The sequence below is a fragment of the Babylonia areolata genome, chromosome 1 (assembly GCF_041734735.1).
Source record: "Babylonia areolata isolate BAREFJ2019XMU chromosome 1, ASM4173473v1, whole genome shotgun sequence".
Lineage (NCBI taxonomy): Eukaryota > Metazoa > Mollusca > Gastropoda > Neogastropoda > Buccinidae > Babylonia > Babylonia areolata.
The window spans coordinates 78,511,835-78,536,834 of NC_134876.1; the positions used below are offsets into that span (position 1 = coordinate 78,511,835).

General features: G+C 43.3%; 1 protein-coding gene across 1 annotated transcript in view; it reads right to left on the bottom strand.

Moving 5' to 3' along the window:
• Nucleotides 1-25,000, bottom strand: part of LOC143289032 (synaptotagmin-15-like) — a 258,589-nt gene that overhangs the window by 41,104 nt on the left and 192,485 nt on the right. The window contains exons 3-4 of the mRNA XM_076597860.1: nt 17,775-17,985; nt 805-898 (exon numbers count right to left, since the gene is read on the bottom strand). Of these exons, the coding sequence (XP_076453975.1) occupies nt 805-898; nt 17,775-17,985 (305 nt within the window). The remainder of the gene's footprint in view (nt 1-804; nt 899-17,774; nt 17,986-25,000) is intronic.

Sequence of the window (25,000 nt, forward strand, 5' to 3'; positions counted from 1 at the left end):
TATATATTTGTTGTTTTTGTTGTTGTTGTTAATTTTTGGCTTTTTTGTGTTTAGTGCTGGTCTTGGTATGATCTGGTTTTCAAATGTATGCTTAATTGTTTGTAGGAAAACCTGTTGACCAGTTCTGTGTGGCGGGGTGCTAGCAAGTATTCATGCATTCGAGTGTGTGTGTGTGTGTGTGTGTGTGTGTGTGTGTGTGTGTGTGTGTGTGTGTGTGTTGTAGTGTGTGTGTGTTGCACGGATGCGTATTCTGGGAGGTGTCATGGGTGGGTGGGTGCAGTGGTTTCCACTGTTCAGTGAAAGGGGGGGGGGGGGTATTGAAAGGGGAGCGGGGGATGAAGTGTACAGCGTTTATAGCAGTATTTCCAGAGAAACAGGCTATATGAATGTCCATTATAATGCTTATGATTAAGATTAAGATGATGATGATGACGATGACGATGATGATTATTATTATTTTCATTATCATCAGTATTATGAAACCTATGACAGACTCTCGTGGCCTGACTAGCACTTTGGGTTTATGCCTAGGCCAGATCAGGCATCTGCTCCCATACCTGTTTAAATTTTACTTTGATACAGCAGATGCGATGTAGCGCATGTGGATCAGATGTCGTGTAGCTAGCGTAACCTCAACATTATACGATACAGCACGGATCAATTATTTATATAAAACAATGTTATATTATATCAGTGTACGGCATTTCAAGATATAAAACAATGTAATACAACTGGGCATTATACAAACGTTACGCTCAGCGTTGGAACAGAAAATTCGTCTTTAAAGTTGATTAAGCTGCTCACCTGAAATACATAGCTTTCCTCAAACTTGGGGTTGCAGGTTTTCTTGCGGAACTTGGACTGTAGGTACCGTCTTTCGTCTGGCATCAGGTATATCCTGCAAAGAGTTGAACTTATAATAATAATAATAATAATAATAGTTTTTATATAGCGCTGAATCTTGTGCAGAGACAAATCTAAGCGTCATTCACACGCATGCATAAATCTAAAACCGAAGAAACTGAAAACAAGGAAGAGGTAGGGGAGGGAGGCTGTCTTGTGAAAAGGTGGGTTTTTAAGGCCAGGTTTGAAAGAGCAGAGTGCGGAGACCTGACGAAGCGAAAGAGGAAGTTCATTCCAAATGCAAGGTCCAGAGACAGAGAAAGAACGGTGTCCAAAAATACCTTTTTCACTGACACCATTGTAGTGTATTTTCTGATTTTTCCCCCCCTCTTGTTTCTGTAACCTGTTTACTATCTTAGTGTGCAATTTATCTTTTCCATTTAATCTCTGTATGAATATTTAAGACAGAGAATGCAAATGTGTGATTATCGAGTTTGACAAAATTAATGGGGAATATGTCTCTGATTCTTCTCAATGTGATAATGCTGTCTTGGGAGAGCGGTTATTGCAGCTGTGCCCTCTGCTCGCGACGATGGCATAGTATTGGTTACATTAATGACAGTGAATAATGAATAAATAAACAATGAAAAGGAGAAGTGTGAGGAGGAGGGGGAGCGGAAGAAGAAAAAGACAATGACGATGATGATGAACAGCAACAACAATAAGTAAACAACAAAATAACAACCATAAAATGATGATGAAAAAACAACAACAAAAAACAAACAAAACAACAACAAACAAACAAAAAACAAAAAAAAAACAACAACAAAAAAACTGGAAAACGATGAAGGACGAACAGCCTATTCCTGCGAGGCAAACTGGGTACCAAAGGACAAGAACAAGTGAAAGTTTGACACTGAACACCCACAAGTCCAGCTGAATCAACCGGCCACCCTGTCACGTCACCCGACCAATCAATCAACCTACCAACCAATCAACCAATCGATTGAACCAATACCAGTATGAATAAGCAAACAAACAAATAGATAAATGAATAAATAAATATATAAAATAATAAATAAATCAAAAAAAAAACAAAAAAACCAGTCTACCAGCCAGCCAATCAACCAATCGATTGAACCAATACCACCATAAAAAAACCAACAAACAAATAGATAAATATTTTTTTTAAGTACATAAATACATAAACAATTAAACTTAATTAAAAAAAAAAAAAAACACAGCAGGAACCCCCCCCCCAAAAAAAAAAAAAAAAAACAAAAAAAAAAAAAAAACCCACCAAAAAAACAACAACAAACAAACAAAAAAAGAAAAGAAAACCGTACTTCTCGCCTTCCCCCTTTTTTTCCTCCCCCACTAGTGACCTTGTCACGCCACTCCTCTTTTCCAGTACCACCACCACCACCACCACCCTTCTTACCCTACCCTATCCCCGCCCCCCACCCCCCACCCCCCTTCGCCCTCCGTCCCTCCAGCTTTGTCTTGCCCCCGCCCCCTCCCACCCATATCCCTCCACTCCGCCCTCCCCACCCCACCACCACCACCACCACCACGAAACCCACCCCCTTTCTAAGCCCCCATCCCCGTTTTCGTCCTCTAACCACACACTTCCCCTCCTTCCCCTCACCCTCTCGCCACTGCCCGTCCCCCCCCCCCCCGACCCCCTCAGCTCCCACCACCGACCCCCCCCCCCCCCCCCCCCACCCCGTTTTCTTTTTCTCCCGCCAAACTCGCTCAGCATTGAACACTTGCGACTATTCAACGCGAAGCGAACACACATGCCGTGGACTAAGTGGATCTCTGGAACATGACGTGGGACGGATTGTCTTTTCCTGCCAGGGAAATTGGGTTCCAAAGCCTGTCTGTCTGTCTGTCTGTCTATCTATCTGTCTGTCCCTCACCTCCCTTCTTTTCCTTCTGTTTTTTTTTTCCTTCTTTTTTTTTTTCTTTCTTTTACTGTCCCCTGCTAGTTCCAACCCAACCCTTCCTTTATTCCCTTCTTTCTTTCATTTTGTTTGTTGTTGGTGTCTTGTCTTTATTTATTTATTTTTTTTTATCTCTCTTTCACATCTTTCTTTCATGTCTGTCTTCCTTCCTTTTTTTCTTTTCTTTTTTTTTAATTGAAATTTCTATTTGTCTTTTTTATTTCATTCTTTTGTTCGTTCTCTCTTACTTATTTTTGTTGTTTTCTGTGTTCACCTTTCTTTCTTTCTTTCTATGTGTGTGTGTGTGTGTGTGTGTGTGTGTGTGTGTGTGTGTGTGTGTGTGTGTGTGTGTGTGTGTGTGTGTGTGTGTGTGTGTGTGTGTGTGTGTGTGTGTGTGTGTGTGTGTGATATCAGTCCACTTGCACAAGATGGAAGGATTTAAAGGAGGAAGGTGGCAGAATGGTTAAGACAATTAATTATCTGCCAGTACAGTGTCCGTAAAGGTTTGAGGTTCGATTCCAGGTTTCGTCCTTTTTTTTCCCCCACAAGTTTGACTGGAGAATCAAACTGAGATGAATGAGAAGATAATGCTGTACCGAGATCCAGTGTGCAGTGCGCACTTTGCGCACTGAAAACAGCGAAATAAAACAAAAAAACAAACAAACAAACAAACAAAACCTACGGCAACATGCATGCACTCTAGACCCCACCCGCGCGTTGGGTTATGCTACTGGTCAGGCATCTGCCCCATATATATGGTAAAGGAGAATATTGATTTGTCCAGCAGGCAGTGACACCTCCTTGAAAAAACAAAACAAAAAACAACTGAACCCGAAGCAGCGCATGTGAAAGAGGAAAAGAGAGAGAGGGAGTGGGCGCGCGGGGGGGGGGGGGGGGGGGGGGGGGGGGGGCGGGGTGGACCGACGGACAGACACACACACACACACACAAACACACACACACAGAGTCAGTAAGTTTGTCAGTGAGACATACACACAGACATACAACACACAGAGACAATCGGACACTCAGATCAACACACAATGTAACAGACAGCCTAGTAAAGACAGGCAGACAGCCAGCCAGACAGAGAGATGTTTATACACTTATACTTTTTTTTTTTGTTATGAATAATACATCAGTCAGTATAAGAGGGAACTTTCTGTCACACACACACACACACACACACACACACACACACACACACACACAGAGAGAGAGAGAGAGAGAGAGAGAGAGAGAGAGAGAGAGAGAGAGAGAGAGGGAAATTTTCACAGAGAAGTGGGGTAGAGAGAGAGAGAGAGAGAGAGAGAGAGACAGAGAGAGAGAGAGAGACAGAGAGAGACAGAGAGAGAGACAGAGACAGAGAGACAGAGACAGAGAGACCGACAGAGAAACAGAAACAGAGAGACAGAAAGTGTATAAAGTTTTGGCTTGATGTCACAATGAAAGTAGTTTCCGGTTTAAAAAAAAATGCACAGGTCTCGTCTGCAAGGCACCATCTACCTCTCGTCTCAACATCTCCACCCTGCCCCCAATCACACCACCCTTCCTCTCTCGCACCCTTCTTCGACCTCCTTCCTTTTCTTTTTTCACCCGCCCCCCTCCCTTCGTCCCTCTCTCCCTTCTTCTCCTTTCTCAGAAGTCTTTCGTTACACGTAAACTTCATTTGACGCGTGCGGTTGTCAAAAGTTAGAGCACTGGGTTCTCGCTCCAGTTACCTGGGTTCAATCCTCGGTTTCGACGCACCTGAGGCCGGCGGTCCGTGTTCAAGATAAAATTCATTTTGTCTTCAGACAAGTTACCTTTGACATAGTAGGGACCCGCGCGTACCGTTTGACGTGGAGGATAAGTTATCTTCGTGTTCAAGACACACGCGGTTCGCTCAAACAGCTGACCCATCGTCTATAATCGTCTAAAAATCCCGGTGATTCCCGTCTGTGCATGCTCTCGGTTGCACTTCTCATCTAACCACAGTTTAGCTCACTCAGTACGGCCAGTCCTCTCGTTTCCTCTACACGTACCCCTCGGATGTCCAGTGGGTGTCTGAATGACCCAACCTTTAGCTTCCGTCGTCAGAATTGTGGTATCTTTGTCAACATTCACCTCTTCAGTATAAGAGCCTTCCTCTTGCAATAGTTTGATGATGGTAATTGGGGTGAAACGCTGTTAACGTCGTCTCTTTCGCCGTTTGTATGGAGAGAGGACACTGTCGAGAGAGTTCGCAAAACACGTGCTATTCGTAAAGCGCGCCTGTTTCCCCAAAAAACAACAACAACAACACAATACTGCAAAAGGATTTGCCTCTGCCTCGTGGGCAGTCACCCTTGCCAGGAAGTGAGGGTAAATTGCCTTCTGGTTTGTAGACACATGGGTAGACTCTTGTGTTCATGAATACTGGAGATTGCTTACCTTCCGGCAGTTTGCCTTGCCTCGGGCAGATAACTCGCAGGTACATATTTACCGGCAGGCACGATGCTATCTTGAACAGGCCCCACTGGTGGGTAAAAGGCAGAGATTTTTTTCCTGAGGTCAACATATGTGCAGACCTGCAAGTGCCTGAACCCCCCTTCGTGTGTATACGCACGCAGAAGATCAAACAAATACGCACGTCAAAAATCATGTGACCAATGTCAGCGTCTGGTGGGTTTGGGAAACAAGAACATACCCAGCATGTACATCCCAGAAAACAGAGTATAGCTGTCTAGATGGCGAGGTAGCTACGGTCATACATGGTGTGAACGCACATGTTGCAATGGAAAAAGAAGAGGGAGAATGTTAAAAAAAAAGAAGAAAACAACACACACACAACAACAACAACAACCCCAAAATAACAACAGACAAATAACAACAACACAGAACCCCCAGCCCCACGCCCCTCAAAAAAACAAACAAACAAACAAACAAAACAACACCCAAAACAAAACAACAACAACACACAACAACCTCCCCCCCCTCGCACCCCCCCAAAAAAACACAACAAAACATCTTAAAAACAACTAACACTACGTCATGTTTGTTCAAAATAGTGATCTGGTGGAGAAAAGTACAGATCAAATTAATTATCTGAAAAAAAAAAAGAAAAAAAAAGTTGGTTGTGGGGTGGGGGGATGGAAGGACAAAATCCAACGAAAGAGACGCATAACACACACACACACACACACACACACACACACACACACACACACACACACACACACACACACACACACACACACAGAGATTGAGAGAGAGAGAGAGAGAGAGAGAGAGAGAGAGAGAGAGAGAGAGAGAGAAACAAAGAAAAGGAAAAAAGAAGGACGGGCGTCACACTGGGAAATGGAGGAACAGGGAGAGAGAGACATCATTTATCTGGAGCCACCCCGGAGCGCTTTATGACGACATGACGTCTGTGAATGGGTGTGCAGCCCTATTTTCTTGTGGTTTTTTGTTGTTGTTTGTTTTTTTGTTTTGTGTGTGTGTGTGTGTGTTTGAGTGAGTGTGTGTGTGTGTGTGTGTGTGTGTGTGTGTGTGTGTGTGTGTGTGTGTGTGTGTGTGTGTGTGTGTGTGTGTGTGTGTTTGGTTATATGTGTGTGTGTGTGTGTGTGTGTGTGTGTGTGTGTGTGTGTGTGTGTGTGTGTGTGTGTGTGTGTATGTTTGGTTTTATGTGTTCCTGTTTATGTGAGTTTGTGTGTGTATGTGTGTAGGTGTGCACGCGCGTGTGTATGTGTGTGTGTGTGTGTGTGTGTGTTTCTGTGTTTGGGTGTGTGTGTGCGTGTTTGTTTGTTTGTGTGTTTGGATGTGCGTGCGCGCGTGTGTGTGTGTTTGTGTGTGTCTCTGTGTGTCTGTGTCTGTGTTTGGGTGTGTGTGTGCGTTTGTTTGTTTGTGTGCGTGTGTGTGTGCGCGCGCGCGCGTGTGTGTGTATGTGTGTGTGTTCCTGTGTATGTGCGTTTGTGTGTGTAGGTGTGTAGGTGTGGACGCGCACGTGTGTGTGTGTGTGTGGGGGGGGGGGTGCGGGGGGGGGGGAGGGGGGGTCAAAGCGTCTTGAAAAGGGTTTGTAGCTGGACAAAGTGAGACACAGAGTGAGACCGGCACGGGAGAAGTGGTTTGCATCGCAAGCTGACGCCTGGAAGGACGCGGGTTCGATTCCCATCGGAACCTCCTTTTTTTCCGTCCCGTGGCCGGCTCCTACCGATAATTGACTGTGCTATGGGTTTACATGAGAACATCCAAATATCTCGAACCATTTCATAACCTGTTCATTTTTCTCATTTTTTATGGTGCCTTTCTTTTCTTTTTTTTTCTTCATATTTTGTTGCGTATTTACTTATTGATAAAAGAAAGGGGAGCACAGAAAGACAAGAAAGAAAGAAAGAAAGAACGAAAGAAAAAGAAGAAAAAAGAAATAAACAACAACAACAAATAAACAGAAACCTTTCATTTTATGTTCTTATTTCACACAAACGTTGGGGACGTAGGCAGTAACGGCCTGACCACTTCTTCTTCTTCTTCTTCTTCCTCGTTCGCCTCCCATTAGATAAGCAGCCCGGTGTCCTCGATGAAGGCTGCCGTCCCTCGCAGCTCCTCCAGGGTGCCGTACAGTTTGGCTTCCACTGCTGTCGGTGTTGGCCAGTACTTCCTCCTGGATGCTGCATGCGTCCTACAGTCTTGAAGGATGTGGTCGGTTGTCATTGGTCCCTCAGCAGGCGTTTGTGTCCAATCCTCAGGCGGAAGATCTTGACCTGTTCCCGTCGTTCCAGCAAATGGTATCTGTCTTCTGGGTTATATTTGGGGTGCTGGAGGCGCCACTTTATTCCTTGCTGTGCCGTGATGATTGTCTTGATTTCATCGTATGACACCAGTTTGTTGGCCTGCTCCTTCTGTGCACCGTCTTTTGCCAGAACGTACACTTTCTCGTTGCCTCTGATGCCACAGTGTGCTGTTTGGTACCCATTGTGTCACCACTTTCTCCACTCTGGTACTCAATGCAACTGGAATTGGTTTTTTTTTCGAGGGCAGGCATTTTTGGCACTTTTTGATAAATCAGGAACATTTCTCTGATTCTTCTCATTGTGGTAATGTGGTCTTGGGAGAGCGGTTATTGCATCTGCGCCTTCTGCTCATGACGATGGCATATTATTATTGGTTGCACTAGTGGCGCTGAATAATGAATAAATGAATCGTGGAAAAGAAAAGGAAGGGGAGACGAAGAAGAAGAAGAAGAAAGAGAAGAAGAAAATGATGATGGTGATGATGGTTATGATGATTATGATGATCAAAATGATGATATTGATGATGATGATGATGATGATGATAAACAGCAACAACAATAACAACAACAATAGAAATAACGATGAAGAAGGAGAAGAAAACTTGAAAATGATGAAGAACGGATTAGCCTATTCCTGCGAGGCAAATTGGGAAAAGTCTGAAACTGAACACCCACAATTCCAGCTAAATCAACCGGTCAAGCTGTCACGTCACCCGACCAGTCAACCAACCTATCAACCAATCCAATCGAAACCAATACCAGCATAAACAAATAAATAAATGAATAAATAGATACAAATAAACACAGCATCACCCCACCAAAAACAACAACAACAACAAACAAACTAACAAACAAAAAAACAACAACAAACAAACAAAACACCCGTATATCTCCCCTACACCCTTTTTACTACCCTGTCGTGCCACCCCTTCCCTCCCCCACCCCGCCCACACACACCCTCCCACCCACCTTTTTAAACAGCTATGGAATAGCGAATACGGAATACGGATCAGTCTCTACAATTTGACATCTCCTTGAAACTGAAACTGTATATCTATTGATTACTTCTTGGTTTGTTTGTTTATTTATTTGTTTATTTGTTTGTCCCTTCACTGGCATTCAACCCCCCCCCCCCCTCCCCCCCTCCCCCCCCCCCCCCCCCGCCCCCACCAACCACACAATACACACATACACAATACACAGCCACATATCCAGACTCGCAGGTTCTGTCGCGCGCCGTAAAAACCCTCCGGTACCAAAACCTTTGACTGACAAGGAGCTATCAAGGTCAGGTACGTCAGACCGGCGCCATCAGCGCACACACCAGAGGAAACCCTGCACTACCACTAATTGGTAAAGTCTGTGCGGGGAATTTCTGTTCCGCCGGTTCTGAATGATTTCATGAATCTGCAGGAATTACACCACCTTCATGACCTCCCGGTTGGTATTTTGTCTTTCCCCCTCTATTTTTCTGTCTCTGTCTCTCACACACTCTCTCTTCCCCCCCTCTCTCTTCTTTATTTCTCTTTTTCCCTGTTTCTGTCTGACTGTCTGTCTTTGTCTGTCACTCTTTCTCTCTATCTGTGTTTCTTGCTCTTTGACTGACTACCTCTCTGTCTGTCCACCTCTCTGTCTCTCTTTTTTTTTTCTCTATCTCTTTGTCTCTCTTTCTTTTTCGCTCTCCCCAGCGAAAAATCCTTCCCACACACCCTCAACCCCTCCCCCCTCCCACCCTCCTACGCCCCCCCTAGCCCCCCAACTCCCACATCTCCCACTCTCCCTCACTCCCCTACCGAAGAAGACAATAATCGCCGAGGCGGAAAGCGGCAGACCACGTGACCCGTCTCCTTCCGCCATCGCTGCCTCCCTCATTCTCCACCTCCCGCCCCCCACCCCACCCCCTTCTACTTCACCCATGGGGTAGGGGACAACCACTACTTCCTTCCAACAAGAGTCCCTTTGAACCATGTTGACACCGAAGACGCCAATTTCAATTCAACACAGGCACCACACCACTGCAGCGCTGGAGGAAAATGATGGAAAAACCAGTTGGTCACCATGAGAGCTTGTGGACACGTGAGGGGTGTTGGAAGGGAGGAGGGGGATGTGGGGGAGGGGGGGATTTGGGGTCGGGGGTGTGGGGCTGGAGTTAACACGATAGGAAAAAAAACAACAACAAATAAAACTGCATTGCAGGGAAAAATACAAAATAAGAATGGGTGGGGCTGTTGTGTAGCGACACGCTTTCCCTGGGGAGTGCAGCCCGAATTTCACACAGAGAAATTTGTGGTGATAAAAAAGAAAACGACAAAAAGAAAAAGAAAACGACAAATACAAATTTTAGAAAGAAAATGAAGACAACAACAACAACAACAAAACAACAGCAATATATATCGATTGACATAAGTTTATATTTGGGCCAACAGCAAAGTGAGAGCTGTATTACCAATGGTTTCTCCAGTCAATGGGAAACCATTTACAGCTTAGTCTTTTGTGAAGGACTATGACTCTCAAACTAGGAAGCAAAATTGCACTGGCTCTTAGTGCTGAAGCCTTGTGGGCTAGTTGACCTTTGGCAACCACCCCAACGACGACTGTCCTAAAACCCTCTTGGCCGAGAGAGTGTGGGGATGTACTTGGGCAAGACACTCTCCACTATAATCAAATTCTAGGCCAAACAGTTGGAACAGCAGTTGCCTCCTCTGCTGTTCTGATGGTCATAGTCGGACACGACTGACTATCACACACACACACACACACACACACACACACACACACACACACACACACACACACACACATATATATATATATGCAGATAGTGAGAAAGTTGCTATCCACCCAAGTGCGTGCGGGCGTGCGCACTCGCACAGACAAAAACACACACACTCGTGCGAATACCTACCTACCTACCTACCTACATACATACACACATACATGCATGCATGCGTGTATGCATGCATGCATTCATGGTTCCATACATGTAGGCATACATACATACATCAATACATCCATCCATACAAACGTGCATAGAAACGTAGATACATGCATACATAATAAGTACGTACATCAATACATCCATCCATACAAACGTTCGTGCAAACGTACATACATACATACATACATACATATACATACATACATAATAAGTAAGTACGAGAGAGAGAGATAATCAAAGAAAGACATACAGAGAAAGAAAGAAAGAAAGAGGTAGAGTGAGAATGGAACGATCGAGCGAGTGAGAGAAAGAGTGAGTGAGAGAGAGAGAGATAGAAAGAGAGAGAGAGAGAGAGAGAGAGACTGTGAGAGGGAGACAGGGAGAGGGGGAGCATAAGGAAGAGAGACAGAGGCAAAGAGGTAGACAGACAGATAAGGTTGTCAGAAAGCAAGGAAAAACAAAGAGAAGGAGTGAAGACAAAGACGGTCAGACAAAAACAGAGATAAAGAGAGAGAGAGGAGAGAGAGAGAGAGAGAGAGAGAGGAGAGAGAGTGAGAGAGAGAGTGAGAGAGAGAGAGAGGAGAGAGAGTGAGAGAGGAGAGAGAGAGAGTGAGAGAGGAGAGAGAGAGAGTGAGAGAGGAGAGAGAGTGAGAGAGAGAGAGTGAGAGAGGAGAGAGAGTAAGAGAGAGAGAGAGGAGAGAGAGTGAGAGAGGAGAGAGTGAGAGAGAGAGAGAGGAGAGAGAGAGCGAGAGAGAGAGAGAGAGCGAGAGAGGAGAGAGAGTGAGAGAGAGAGAGAGCGAGAGAGGAGAGAGAGTGAGAGAGAGTGAGTGAGAGAGAGAGAGAGCGAGAGAGGAGAGAGAGCGAGAGAGGAGAGAGAGTGAGAGTGAGAGAGAGAGAGAGAGAGAGAGCGAGAGAGAGGGTGAGATGGAGGGGACAGAGACAAAAACGGAGAGGGAGAGACACAGACACACACACACACACACACACACACACACACACACACACACACGCAGACACACACAGACACACAGGCACACACAAAGACATACAGAGACACAGACACAGACAGACAGACAGACAGACACACACACACACACACACACACACACACACACACACACACACACAGTGACGGAATCGAAGTAGTGTGATATCATTACTTCGGTGGGTTTACGCACACAGGAAGGACATGGCAAAAAAAATCTTGTTGTTTGTTTCTTTGTCTGCGTCTGGGTTTTTGTTTTCTTTTTAATTTGTTTTTCTTCATTATCTTATTTAATTTCTTTTTTTCAAATCTTTTCTTTGGCTTGAGGTCTTCGCAGATCTGAGGCGCCCTCTTGGTTGACGGCAGGTTTTTTTAATTAATTTAATCGTTTTTTTCTCTCTTTTTTTGTAATGAAAATAAAATAAAATAAAAATAAAAATGAAAGAAAAAAAAAGTAGTTTATTGATCCACTGCCGTCTGCTGTCTTCTGTCCGTCTGTTTGTCTCTCCATCTGTCCTGTCCTTTCTTCACACACGTCACACATCCCCCCCGTCACATCCATCTCCCTCCCCACCCCCCCTACCCCACAACCCACCCCCTCCCCCGCCCCTGCTCCACCCTCACCCCCCTTTATTTTTCTTTGGCCCCTCAAGAGCAAGGATAGTGCGTAAAAATCCGCACAGATCTATGTTTGACTCTCTTGTCTTGTCTTGTCCTGTCTTGTCTTGTCTCTTCTGCCCCACTTTCCGAAATGCCATTACCACTACCCCCACCTCTTCTCTCTGTCTGTCTCTGTATCTGTCTGTCTGTCTGTCTCTCTCTCTGTCTCTCTCCCTCTCTCTGTTCCTGTACAAGGTTTTTAAGTGTAGAGAAATAGCTACTTCCTAATCTGTTCTTTTACTGCAAATTAATGCTTAGTTTTTCTTTTTGGTTTGATTATCATATGTTTCGCACTTTATGTTGTGTATATTATGCATTGTTCGCACACCCCTTCATTAGGGGGCCATGGCCTACAATGAATAAATCATCCATATCCGTATCCGTATCTCTCTCTCTCTGTTTCTGTGAACACATATCGTAACACACTTGCTCAGTTTTGGATGGGAGTATCACAAATTAATGTTCACAAATGCCGTTATTCAAGGAATCAAGAAAACTTGAATTGTCCATTTTGTAGTAACTCACTTGAAACCGAAATTCACTTCACTTTCGAGTGCCCTAAGTATGAAGACTTAAGATCTAAGTATTGACATGTAGCCGTGTACCGAGCAGTTTTGGAGCAAGCATAGCGCGCTTGGTCACATCTCCCCCCATCTTTTGAAATCCATCGTCCGCGATGGTTAATTAAAAGTAACTCTTGTGAGCAGACTTAGCTGGGCATCAAACAAGAATTATTGATCAGGTAAAGGGAGATAATTTAGCTGATAACTGATAGCTAAGCGAATGTGAAATGACTGCAACATTCTTAGGAACAACACCCTACTTCTATATTCAAAGTGGCATCAGCCAGGTTAAGTTATGGGGTTTGAACTTAGTCCAATGTATCCTAACTTTGAACAGTTTGATATAGAGAAGGGGTCCCAATTAGGTAAATACACTATGAAGTTTGAAAGCATTCATTTGTGTGCCTATCAGTCTATATATCATATCACTGTCAGATGCGCATGTAGAGTAGCATACATGTATAACAGCATAGATTATAACAAGAATTATTGTAGCATGTTCATAGTCATGCTTTGCATCGCTAAAACCAAGTGACAAGCTAAATCACAGGTCAAACAAGAAGAAAATAAAAAAAAACATAAAACATGAATTGTGCAGAAATATCTGAAATGAAAACAAAATTACAGCATGAACAGGAATGATAGAAAAATAACATAATAGCACTGTTTCAGCTCAGCAAGAGTTAAAAAAAACAAAACAAACATGAGTACTGGCATCCTGAGTGTTCATTTTTGGAGTGTCAGTGTTCTGGCTTATAAATATTTTTATCATCACCAGTCTCCTCACACAGTCAGTGGTGCCCTGGATGCCAGTCGTGTGGATCGCCTTGGTGCAGGATCTGGTGGTAGTGGAGGCGGTTCTGGTGCAGCTTGCAGGGTTGATGTCCCGGGTCTTGGCCTGGGCCTGACCAGCCATACACCACTGTCACTATCGGCAACAGTGTCTGAGTGTGACACCTTGTCCTGGTGGTGCAGTGGGGACAGATCAGTTGGCGTGACAGAGATTGGTTGCTGGCTGGACCTCTGCAGTGCGGGGCTGACGACAGGTGGGGACATCTGTGGGACCACAGCGTCAGGTGTGGTGCTGTGGTGCCTCCGTCTGCGTCTGCGTTTCCTGCGTCGCCGATTTGGAGCTGGAGTAGCTGGTGTCAGTCCATGTTGCCCAGTGTGTGTGTCAGTGACACACTGTTTGTAGGCTGGAGCTGCAGGCTTGTGGTCTGCATTCAGTTGCCTGACCCTCAGGTAGCATCCCTTGTAGCGACACTGGTCCTCTGTGTGCCCAGACCTCTCACACCAGACACAGTGTGGAGGGGCTGGGATGCGGTCAGCAGCACAGCGGCGTGGGTGAAGCGCTGGTTGTGGAGGATGCGGGCGGTGTGCTGGCATGGGGTACTGCAGATGACGTCGCAGGCTTGCATTTTCAGCTGTGAGTGTGGCCAGCTGGGCTTCCAGGCGGACAACAGTCATGTCGTCAACGCCTGGGTAGGTGTTGTAGGTGTGGTCGTCCTCCCGCAGCCATCGCAGGGCCTCTTTCTTCGCTGCTTCGAAGGTGGTGTCAGGGTGGTCGCGGATGAAGCGCCTGACATCGCGTCTGAGTGCAGCTGGCTGAAGGCCTCTGGCGAAGGCGTCGCGGAGGATGGCTGCTGGCACCTGCATCACCTCATCTTCGGCCTTGTTGACCTTGGTCCATAGGTGCTGAAGATGGGATGCGTAGTCGGTCACCATCTCCTTGGGCTGCTGCTGTCTGTTGAAGAACGCAGTGGCAAGGTCTGTGGCATCTCGCTGATCTCCCCAGTTCTCCTCAAGAACTGCAAGGATCTTGGCTGGGGTGTCCACTTCAGTCGCTGGCAGCCTGACGATCTGCTGGCGAGCTCTGCCGGCAAGGGCTGAGATCAGCCAGAGAGAGGCTGTCGCGTCATCCAAGGGCTGTAGCTGAAGTATCAGTCTGGCCTCCTGGACGAAGTCATCGACTTCTATGCTGCTTTCCTCACCGGATAGCGTCGGGAGTTTGGGCAGGAAGTCGGTTGAAGCCATCTTGACGGGGCGACGTTTCTACTTGTGGACTTGATACCTGCTGCACTGTCTTCTCTCTTCTATGTTAGACTATCCCTATATGACTGTTAATGCAACCTCTTGTCCCTGTACGATCCTAGCTCACAGTGCCAAGTATATAACAGAGATTCGCTTGGCTATGAGCTTTAATTTATTATAAGAGATTAAAAGACTTAGCACATCCTTGCTCACAACGCCAAGTTGTAACAAGGTACACTTGGTGGTAAAGGGCTGTGGTTTAGGGATGGATTCATTTTTTTTTTTTTATAAAAGAACTGAAACCTTAAAAGGGAATAATTTTGATCTATATTGTGATGGATCTTTATCCTGTCGGCGACGCTACTTTTGTAGCCGTGTACCGAGCAGTTTTGGAGCAAGCATAGCGCGCTTGGTCACATACAGAATATTGTCAATTACGAAATTCATAATCTGGATTTTGTGAGAGTTCCAGAAGAGAGTATTTTTGTTTTCGCGAAGTTTCTTTTCTATGCCTTTAAGCTTAGATCCCAGACCTTGAATGCAGTCCATAATATACAAATGTAGCCTATTTTTTCCCCCCTCGTGTAAATAATAATGTATCTGTCGACTGTGAACCCCCATTGAAAGGGGCTGTGGCCTATTCAATAAACTAGTGTCAGTGTCAGTGTCAGTGTCTCTGTGTTTCTGCCCCCACCCCCTCTCTCTCTTTTCCCGCCGTCTCTATGTCCTTGTCTCTCTTTTGTTTCCGTCTCTGTTTCTGTGTGTCTGTCTCTTTCTCTATCTCTGTCTTTGTCTCTCTATCTCTCTCTCTGTGACAATAAACAGTACTTGGTATGTAACATGGACATGTATTTGAAGTATGTAACAAAAATATTTAGGTTAGGCGTGTCAGATTTAGCTACACATTACTATAGATACAGAGATTTTACTGACAATGATTTAATTTCCCAACTATGTAAAGAAGACAAAGAAGACGAGGTAAATTTTGTTTTTCCGTTGTTCAGCTCTTTGTAGAATTAGAGAAAAATATATACCACCTAAGTACGATCGACAGCCATGTTTATTCAAACTGAGTTTATTATTGTCAGCCACAGACATGCTGATATATGGAAGCTGGCACTATTTTTACACCAGTCATTTAAATTTCGGGATATCGTAACATCTTAAGATGCTGTACTTCATTACAGCGTTTATGTAATATGTGTACTTATATATGGTCGGTTAGATATTTTCATTTTGTTTGATATTATTCATGTTGTCACTTCATAAGGGGCCTAGGCCTATTGATGGATAAATGATCTGAATCTGAATCTTTGTGACAATATTAATTTATTTAAGCTATATAATGGTATTCTCACCGTTGCTACGGTCACTAAGTACGCCATCGACTGTACACTTTTTGTGACGTTTTCGTCTCTTCGTTTCTCATTCAATTTTGTTTTTCGTTTTTCTTTCCTTTTTTCTTGCTTTATTTTATTCTATTTTATCTTATTTTATTTCATTTCATTTTTGTTCTTCATCATGTGATTGCACGGCTCGAGGATATGAACTTGTTTTCTTCTTTGTTGTGTGTCATGTGCCGAAGTAGGGTTTTGGGATTAAAAAAAATATATATTGAAACTTTGAAATCGAAAAGCTTGTCTCTACCCCTCTCTCTTTCTCTCCCTCTCCACCCCCCCCCTCTCTCTCTCTCTCTCTGTTTCTTTCTCTCTCCACGGCTGCTCCATTGGCCTCTGAGCAAAATTTATAATCTTTTGTTGTTGTTCTTCTTCTTATCTCTACTTCAAATTCTTTGTTTTGCTCTATCCTTTGCTTCTCTCTTCACCGTTCTCCTCAAAAGAAAGGACTAAAAGTATGATTGTGTGTGTGTGTGTGTGTGTGTGTGTGTGTGTGTGTGTGTGTGTGTGTGTGTGTGTGTGTGTGTGTGTGTGTGTGTGGAGAGAGAGGGAGAGAGAAAGAGAGAGAGAGACAGACAGACAAATAGATAGACAGTGTGTGTGTGTGTGTGTGTGTGTGTGTGTGTGTGTGTGTGTGTGTGTGTGTGTGTGTGTGTGTGTGTGTGTGTGTGTGTGTGTGTGTGCCTGAGAGGGAGAAAGAAAGAGAGAGAGAGAGAGAGAGAAAGAGAGAGAGAGAGAGAGAGAGGGAGAGAGGGAGAGACAGATAAATAGATAGACAGAGATAGAGACACAGAGAGAGGAAAAGAAGGAGGACGACGACGACGACGAAGAAGAAGAACAACAACAACAGCAACAACAAACAACAACAACAACAAGTACATGAAGAACAAAAAGAACAAGAACAATAATTTGAAGAATGGTTTAAAAAATAAAAAATAAAAAAAATAAAAAAATAAAAACAAGGTGACGAAAGCGAAGACCAGGAGGAAAGAAACACGAAAAAGAACTTATCAAAGAAACCTGACTCTTCCAGTTCATTCAGTCCTCACGGTTCTTTGCACAAAAAACAAGTTTGGGCTGTATGAAGAGCGTGTCACATCTGAGAAGTGTTTGTTTCTGAAGGAGATGTTTGAAAAGGATCAGGTACAATAAAGGCCCTTTTTTTACAATTCAACCCATCTAATGAAACAAAATATCATGAACAACAACAACAACAACAACAACAACAATAATAATAATAATAATATATAGCGCTGAATCTTGTGCAGAGACAAATCAAAGCGTTTTCTCACCAGTCATTCACACGCATCCATAACTGTAAAACTGGAGAAACTGAAGACAAGGAGGAGGCAGGGAATGGGAGGCTATTTTGGGAAGAAGAAGAAGAAGAGCAAGAAGAAAAAGAATAACAAGAAGAAGAAGAACAAGAATGACAACAACAACAAAAAACAGCAAAAGAAGAAGAAGAAGAAGAACAACAACAACAACAACAACAGCAACAACAAGAGGAAGAACCACACCCGCCCAACATAACGATCACCACCACCACCACTACCAATCAGCACCGCCATGCCACCACCACCACCACCACCACCACCACCACCTCAACAACAACCACAACAACAACCACAACAAAAGAAGATCAAGAAATAATGACTGACCTGACGAACGGGTCGCAGCCATTCTCGCTGCCCAGATGCCGACTGGGCAAGTTTTTGGCCTTGATGAGGGTCACCAGCAGCTTCTCTGTCTCCCGTTCGTACTCCACGGCAAACCAGACTCTGCCCAGGTGGTTCCTGGGGATCTCGTAGTCATCATCCTCGTCGGCGATCTTGTACAGGCTCGGGTCGATGGAGCCCAAGGCGTAGGCACCTAGTTTTTATCCGAACCAGAACCAGAACCACATTCAGGATTTATACCATCAGGGTCATTGTATTGTGTCGTACCGTATCGTATTGTATTGTACTGTGTTGTGTTGTGTTGTGTAAAGCCTTTGCATTGTATCGCATAAGTTCCTTGTATTGCATCATAACGTATTGCATTACATTACATTGTATTGAGTTGTATTGTTTTGTATTGCACTGTATTGCATCGCGTTGTCTTGCATTGTATTACTTTTTGTCACAACATATTTCTCTGTGTGGAATTCGGGCTGCTTTCCCAAAGAGAAGGGGTCGTGAACATAACATTTCAAGACCATCGTGTGTTTTAAACGGTAGGAAACAAAAAGAAATCTGCACACAAACATGCAGCACAGCCATCAAGTGTTGAAACTGATTAAGACATAGACAATAATCGTTCTTTATAATATTACACGGTGCGGCAATAATACAGAATATAAGTGGTTAAAAATGAATAGTAGACAGACATCAATTACGTATGGTATAACAAAGTCTGACAATAATACAGAATATTAACTGTTAAGATTAATTAATGCTTAGACATCGATTACCTATGGTATAACACAGTGTGACAATAATTCTGCATCATAAGTCGAGAGTTGATAATCTCCTTTTGAATGCTTGATAACAGAACACAACATTTTTTTTTTGGATTGCGTCTCACCTTGTAGCTAGAGAGAGGGGGGAGGAGGGAGAAAGAGAGAGAGAGAGAGCAAGAGAGAGACAGAGAGAGAGAGAGAGACAGAGAGTGAGGTTGGGGAGATGAACTGATGACGGAATGGTTGACTGGTTTGTTGACTCACTGATTAATTTTTCATACTCAAGGTTCTTTTTAATTAAAAAAAAAAATTAAGTCAATGCCTAATCTGATCGTGTGTACATGAAATATGTAAACGGTTCAATTAACTAATTTGCAAAATTGTCTGTACGTACGTCGCTGTATGTCCATTTGGTTAGAGAGGGAGAGAGAGAGAGAGAGAGAGAGAGAGAGAGAGAGAGAGAGAGAGAGAGGGAAGGAGACTGAGAGAGGGGGACATAGACAGCGACAGAGACACAGTCAGATACAGACAGAAAGAGACAGAGACAGGGACATACAGACATATACGTCGTCATAGGGTGTGTGTGTGTGTGTGTGTGTGTGTGTGTGTGTGTGTGTGTGTGTGTGTGTGTGTGTGTGTGTGTGCGTATGCGTGTGTGTGTGTGTGTGTGTGTGTGTGTGTGTGTGTGTGTGAGAGAGAGAGAGAGAGAGAGAGAGAGAGAGAGAGAGAGAGAGAGAGAGCAAATGTGTGTGTGAGCGCGCGCGTGATCATGTGTATGTGTGCGTGTGGGTGGGTGGGTGTGTATGTATGCATGTGTGTATGCGTGTGTGCTTGTGTATGTGTGTGTGTTTGCGCGCGCGTGTTTGTGCATGTGTGGGCATAAAAATCATATGTACGCGCGCACGCGTGTGTGTGTACGCACATGTGCGCGAGTTTGTGCGCTCGTGACGGAGTGTTAGTGTGTGTGTGTGTGTGTGTGTGTGTGTGTGTGTGTGTGTGAACGAAAAGGGACAAACTTTACCAGAAATCCATACACATCACCCATGTCTTAGACCACACGTGGTCACGAAACCAGTACGAAGCCATCGACTTTCTTAAAAGAACTGGACTGAAAACTGAAGACAAAAGCAGAGAAAAATCGTTCCTTTGCCACAAACTCGTCGATTTTCCGACCATACAATGTCGATCTTCCTCCCCCCCCCCCACCCCCACACACACACACCCCGCACACACACACACACACTCCCTCAGACTCATTTTAGACTTGGCTGCCAGAGAGGGGAGGGGTGGGGCGGTGGGGAAGAAAAGGTTATTCTGTTTGCTAACTTCGATTGGTTGAGGGATAACGGATTCGCTTTGGTGCCGTGTCGTGCGTCAGAAAGGAGGAGAGAGGCATAGATTTTTTTGTTTTTTTTTTTTGGGGGGGGGGGGGGGGGGGCGGGGGGGGGGGAGGGGAGGGCGTAGCGGGTGTGGGGGGGTGGGGGGTGGGGGGTGGGGGCAGGAGTGGGTGTGAGTGGCCAGAGACTCATTGGAGGTCAGACCAGACCAGACCAGACCATCGATGGTAAAGGGAAGGGAAGAAGAATCAGCAGTAGCTTGGTCTGGGCTGCAAGACCCAGTGTGTGTTACACGAAATAGGTTACATTTTCATGTCTCTCCCCATCACCCCTACGGGGTTTCTTGAATAAACACGTCCTGTCTTGTCTTGTCTTGTCTTGTCTTATCGTGTCTTGTCTTGTCTTGACTTGGTCATTTGGAACGTTCTATGATTTCGCCGAATGTTTTATTATCATCATCATCATCATCATCATCATCATCATCATCATCACCATCATCGTCATTATCACCAACTATCTCCTCTCTCTCTCTCTCTCTCTCTCTCTCTCTCTCTCTCTCTCTCTCTCTCTCTCTCTCTCTCTCTCTCTCTCTCTCTCTCTCTATATATATATATATATATATATATATATATATATATATATATCACCCATGAAAACAAGAATGCTGGTCCAACTAAGGAAGCAAACATGTCGAATTACGACAAAAGAGTAACCCAAAAGCATTTACAAAACACCATGGCCAATGAAAACATCAAACAAAAACCATTCCAAACACCCCAAAAACCAATCGTGTACATCACATAAACCCAAGCATTTAAAAAAAACCCAACTGCAACACCCCTAGAAAAGCAGAACCATTCATATTCCCGCCCCCTTACACTGCAAACAGAAACAAGCAGACACCCACACTGTCGCGGGTATCAGAGGAGATCAATCAAAGTCAGTTTGGTTTTAAATACATGAGTCTTGGAATTGATTTTGAAGGTGGAAATGGACTGGGAGTGTCTGGAATTCATATAGAAAGGCATTCCAATGGATAGAGGGGAGGCCGGAGTGGGTGGGTGGGGGAGGGGCTGGGGGGGAGTTGGGCGGGCGTGGGGGTTCGGGGGGGGTGGGGGGTGGGGGTGGGGTGAATATGAAGGAGATTTGACCGAAGGACTTAAGTCAAAAAACAAATGGAATTTGGAGAATGCGAGGGAATTTGGAGAATGCGACTGTCTAGATGATGAACGTAGTTGTCTTGTTGGGATGTAAACAGTGAGGAAATCAGAAGAAAAATAATGGATCTAAGAAAAAGCGTGAAAGCAATGTGTGGACTCTCTCTCTCTCTCTCTCTCTCTCTCTCTCTCTCTCTATATATATATATATATATATATATATATTATATATATATCATAAGAATATTAATAACAGTATTTATACTTAACCTTTCATTGAAATACAGTAATACTCAAGGCACATTACACGAGTGAACTATAACATAAAAGAAACACTCTACACAAAAATCAACCACATGTAAAAATCTCCAAAATCATTGCATGTGAACAACGCAGTAGCCCCAAAACAGCGAACTAGACCAAGTATCATCTACGTAATCAAAAAACCAATATATATATATATCTATATATATATCTATATATATATCTATATATATATATATATATATATATATATGTGTGTGTGTGTGTGTGTGTGTGTGTGTGTGTGTGTGTGTGTGTGTGTGTGTGTGTGTGTGTGTGTGTGTGCATTTATAGCCTTAACTGTCATATTTGTTTTGACGACACAATGCTTGAGTCGAACGTTGTTGAGTCAGTTTCTATCTGAATGGGGTGAAGAGCCACACACTGAGGTTCCAGCTGTTTCGTGGTTTGCACTAATTGCTAGTCTGGGTAAAAACAACAACACGACTGATTGATTCATCTATCTCTGTCCTTGATGTCTCTATTTTTATTCTCTCTCTCTCTCTCTCTCTCTCTCTCTCTCTCTCTCTCTCTCTCTCTCTCTCTCTCTCTCTCTCTCCTTGTCTCGGTGTGTTTGTCTCTGTCTCTTTCTGTCTGTCTGTCTATGTGTCTTCTCTCTGTCTCTCCCCGTCTCTGTCTGTCTCTTTCTCTCTCTCTCTAGCCCTCTCTCTTTTCTGTGTTTGTGTGTGTGTGTGTGTGTGTGTGTGTGTGTGTGTGTGTGTGTGTGTGTGTGTGTGTGTGTGTGTGTGTACGTGTGTGTGTGTGTGTGTGTGTGTGTGTGTGTGTGTGTGTGTGTGTGTTCGTGCATACGTGCGCGTCCAAGCTTTCTTGCTTGTGAGTGTGTGTTTATATTTACTCTCTCTCTTTGTGTGTCCTTTTCTTCCTTTCTCGCTCTAATCTGCACAAAGAATAACACGTGAAAAATAAAGGAATCTACACGGAGACAATACGAATATACATAATTTGAAATCAGCTATAGTATCAACCCGGCCGGTATTATCGGTAGGCTTTAAAGATTCCCTGAGCACGGCGAAAAAATGAGAGTAAGAGTCTGAATTTCTCTCTCTCTTTCTTTCTCTCTCTCTCTTTATTTTTCATTTCAAATTTTTAACGTTCGGAACCGGTTCAGAAATCTGCATGAAACTAAACAATTTGCAGCAAGACACACGTAATCGCGCGCGCACACACACACACATACACACACACACACGTTCACACACACACACACACACACACACACACACACACACACACACACACATGTACACCCACACACACACACGCGCGCGCGCGCGCGCTCGCAGGCGCGTGGGCACTCACAAGCATACACACCTCCCCTCAAACATAAATGTCTGAGGAGCAAACATCTCTGCCAGTAGGATCAAATAACGATAAATCATGAATCCTATTTCCTGGTCTCTATGTTAGATAATTTGTTTACCCGCCTCCTCCTGTTTCTCTCTTTCTTTCTTTCTTTCTTTTTTCATATTTCGATTTTTGCAAATTTTTGTTTCTTTATTCATTTGTCAATCACGTGTTTCGTTTCCGCACTTCCTTATTTCTTTCTTCCTAAATTTCTTCTTTCTTTTCCTCTTTTTTTCTTCCTTCTTTCTTTCCTTCCTTCTTTATCTCTTTATTTCCTACTTTCTATTCTTTTTTCTTTCTTTCCTTCATTCTTTCTCTCTTTTTTCTTTCTTTCTTTTTTTCTTTTCTTTGTTTGTTTCTTTCTTTCTTCCTTCATACATTTACGTTTGTTAACATGTTTTTTTTTTCTGTATCAGTTTGTCAGTCACGTGGGTTTTTTCTTCTTTCTTTTTTCTCAATCTCTTTTTTTATTTCCTGCCAGTAAAGAAACACACACACACTAATGAATAAACAAAAAGAGAGAGAGCACTGAACACTGAAATGTTTAATGTCATTAGCTGAAAAGCGCTGGTGACATAATAGGTACACATCAGAACAAAATGGTATAAAATAGATGAAATGGGACATAAACGGGGGGAAAACAAAAACAACAACAACAAGAAATAAACAAGCAAACAAACAAACAAACAAACAAACAAACAAAACAACAACAACAACAAAACAACAACCAAAAATGAAACAAACAAAAAAAAGAACAAACAAACAAACAAAATCAAAAACAACAACAACAATAACAAAAAACAAACAAAAAACAAACAAACAAACAAACCAAAATTGAAACAACATAAACAAGTAAGAGATTTGCGACACTTTGGCACTTTGTCATTAGCTTAAAAGTACATGTGACAGGGGGTAATTTGCCTTTTTTTCAGTCGTTCGTCTACAAGCTTTGGACAATGCACAGAAAACAAAGTACAGATAAATAATATAATACATATTTACACATGCAACATCGATACACATCAATACAAACACATACTAAAGTGCATATGAATCATATAAAAAATATTTATGCATGTAACATCAAAACCCATCATATCAATACGAACACATCAAATAATTACAATGTCGAGATTGACCATCCAAATGTAGCCCCTCCTTTTTTGTCTATGCTTTTTTCCTCATAGAACACATACTAATTTTTAATTGTTTAATGAGTATTTGGACCGATGATGGACGTTTTCCGTATATTTATTGCCACAGATACATATTTTGCAAGTGAAAGTATCATATCTTCATTTTATGTCATCAGTATGCCGAACAATTTTTTTCTCTGCGCTGTATTGAAAATTGTGCCGTTTTTTTTTCGTATTAAAATTTATCTTTTGCAGTTAAATATGAAATATAATTTTCATCTTCTGGGCTTTCGCCACACATTGGGCAAGGAGATGTTGCTACGCCTGAACCGAACCATCTTCTGTTGGCATTCAGTCCAAGTGCTCTCAATCTGAGTTTCGCAAAGCAGTTTTTATGCCATTTATTTAATAATAATAATATACTTCTCTGTTTGAAATATTGATTTAAATGAATAAAACCATGTATACCTATCATTGCTGTCTATCTATCCCTCCGTGTCAGTTTTGTTTGTAACATGCGAGAAGTCTATCTTTAAATTCCGATACAAAGCCGCTCTCGTGCCTTACTCCTTGACACATCCAAACAAGTCCAAATCCATGTTCCGTTAGTGTTTTAATGATGTAGAATACCCATTTCTATTTGCCCTTCTCCTCTTGCAGTAGCAGCATCTCGTATGCTTTTCTACACAATCGTGATGTTGGCAGTCTTGTTAGTTTGAGCCAATATTTTGTGCATTTTACAATTGATCTAATATACAATGGGTACCTGCAGGTTTCGCTACACATTATAGTGTTTGATGAGTGTAATGGGACACCTTTTCCGTTTGGTTATTTGGCATGAGTCACCATATTTCCGCTCCATTGTTCAAGGCTGGTTCAATTTGTGCGTCGAAAAGTTTCCAGAAAAGCTGTTCGTCAGTCGATTTTATAATTTCGATTACACTTTTTTCCCGAGTCGTAAGATGACCTCCATTGCGGAAAACTATAATATTGGTCTTATCGCGATTAACTGTTAGTTGTAGTCTGTCTGTTTCTTTATTAAGGGCATTTAATTGATTTTGTAATCCCATGGGTGTGTCAGACAAGAGAACAACATCATCAGCAAATAGCATTAAGAACAACTATGTTGCGCCAGGTATCATTTGTATT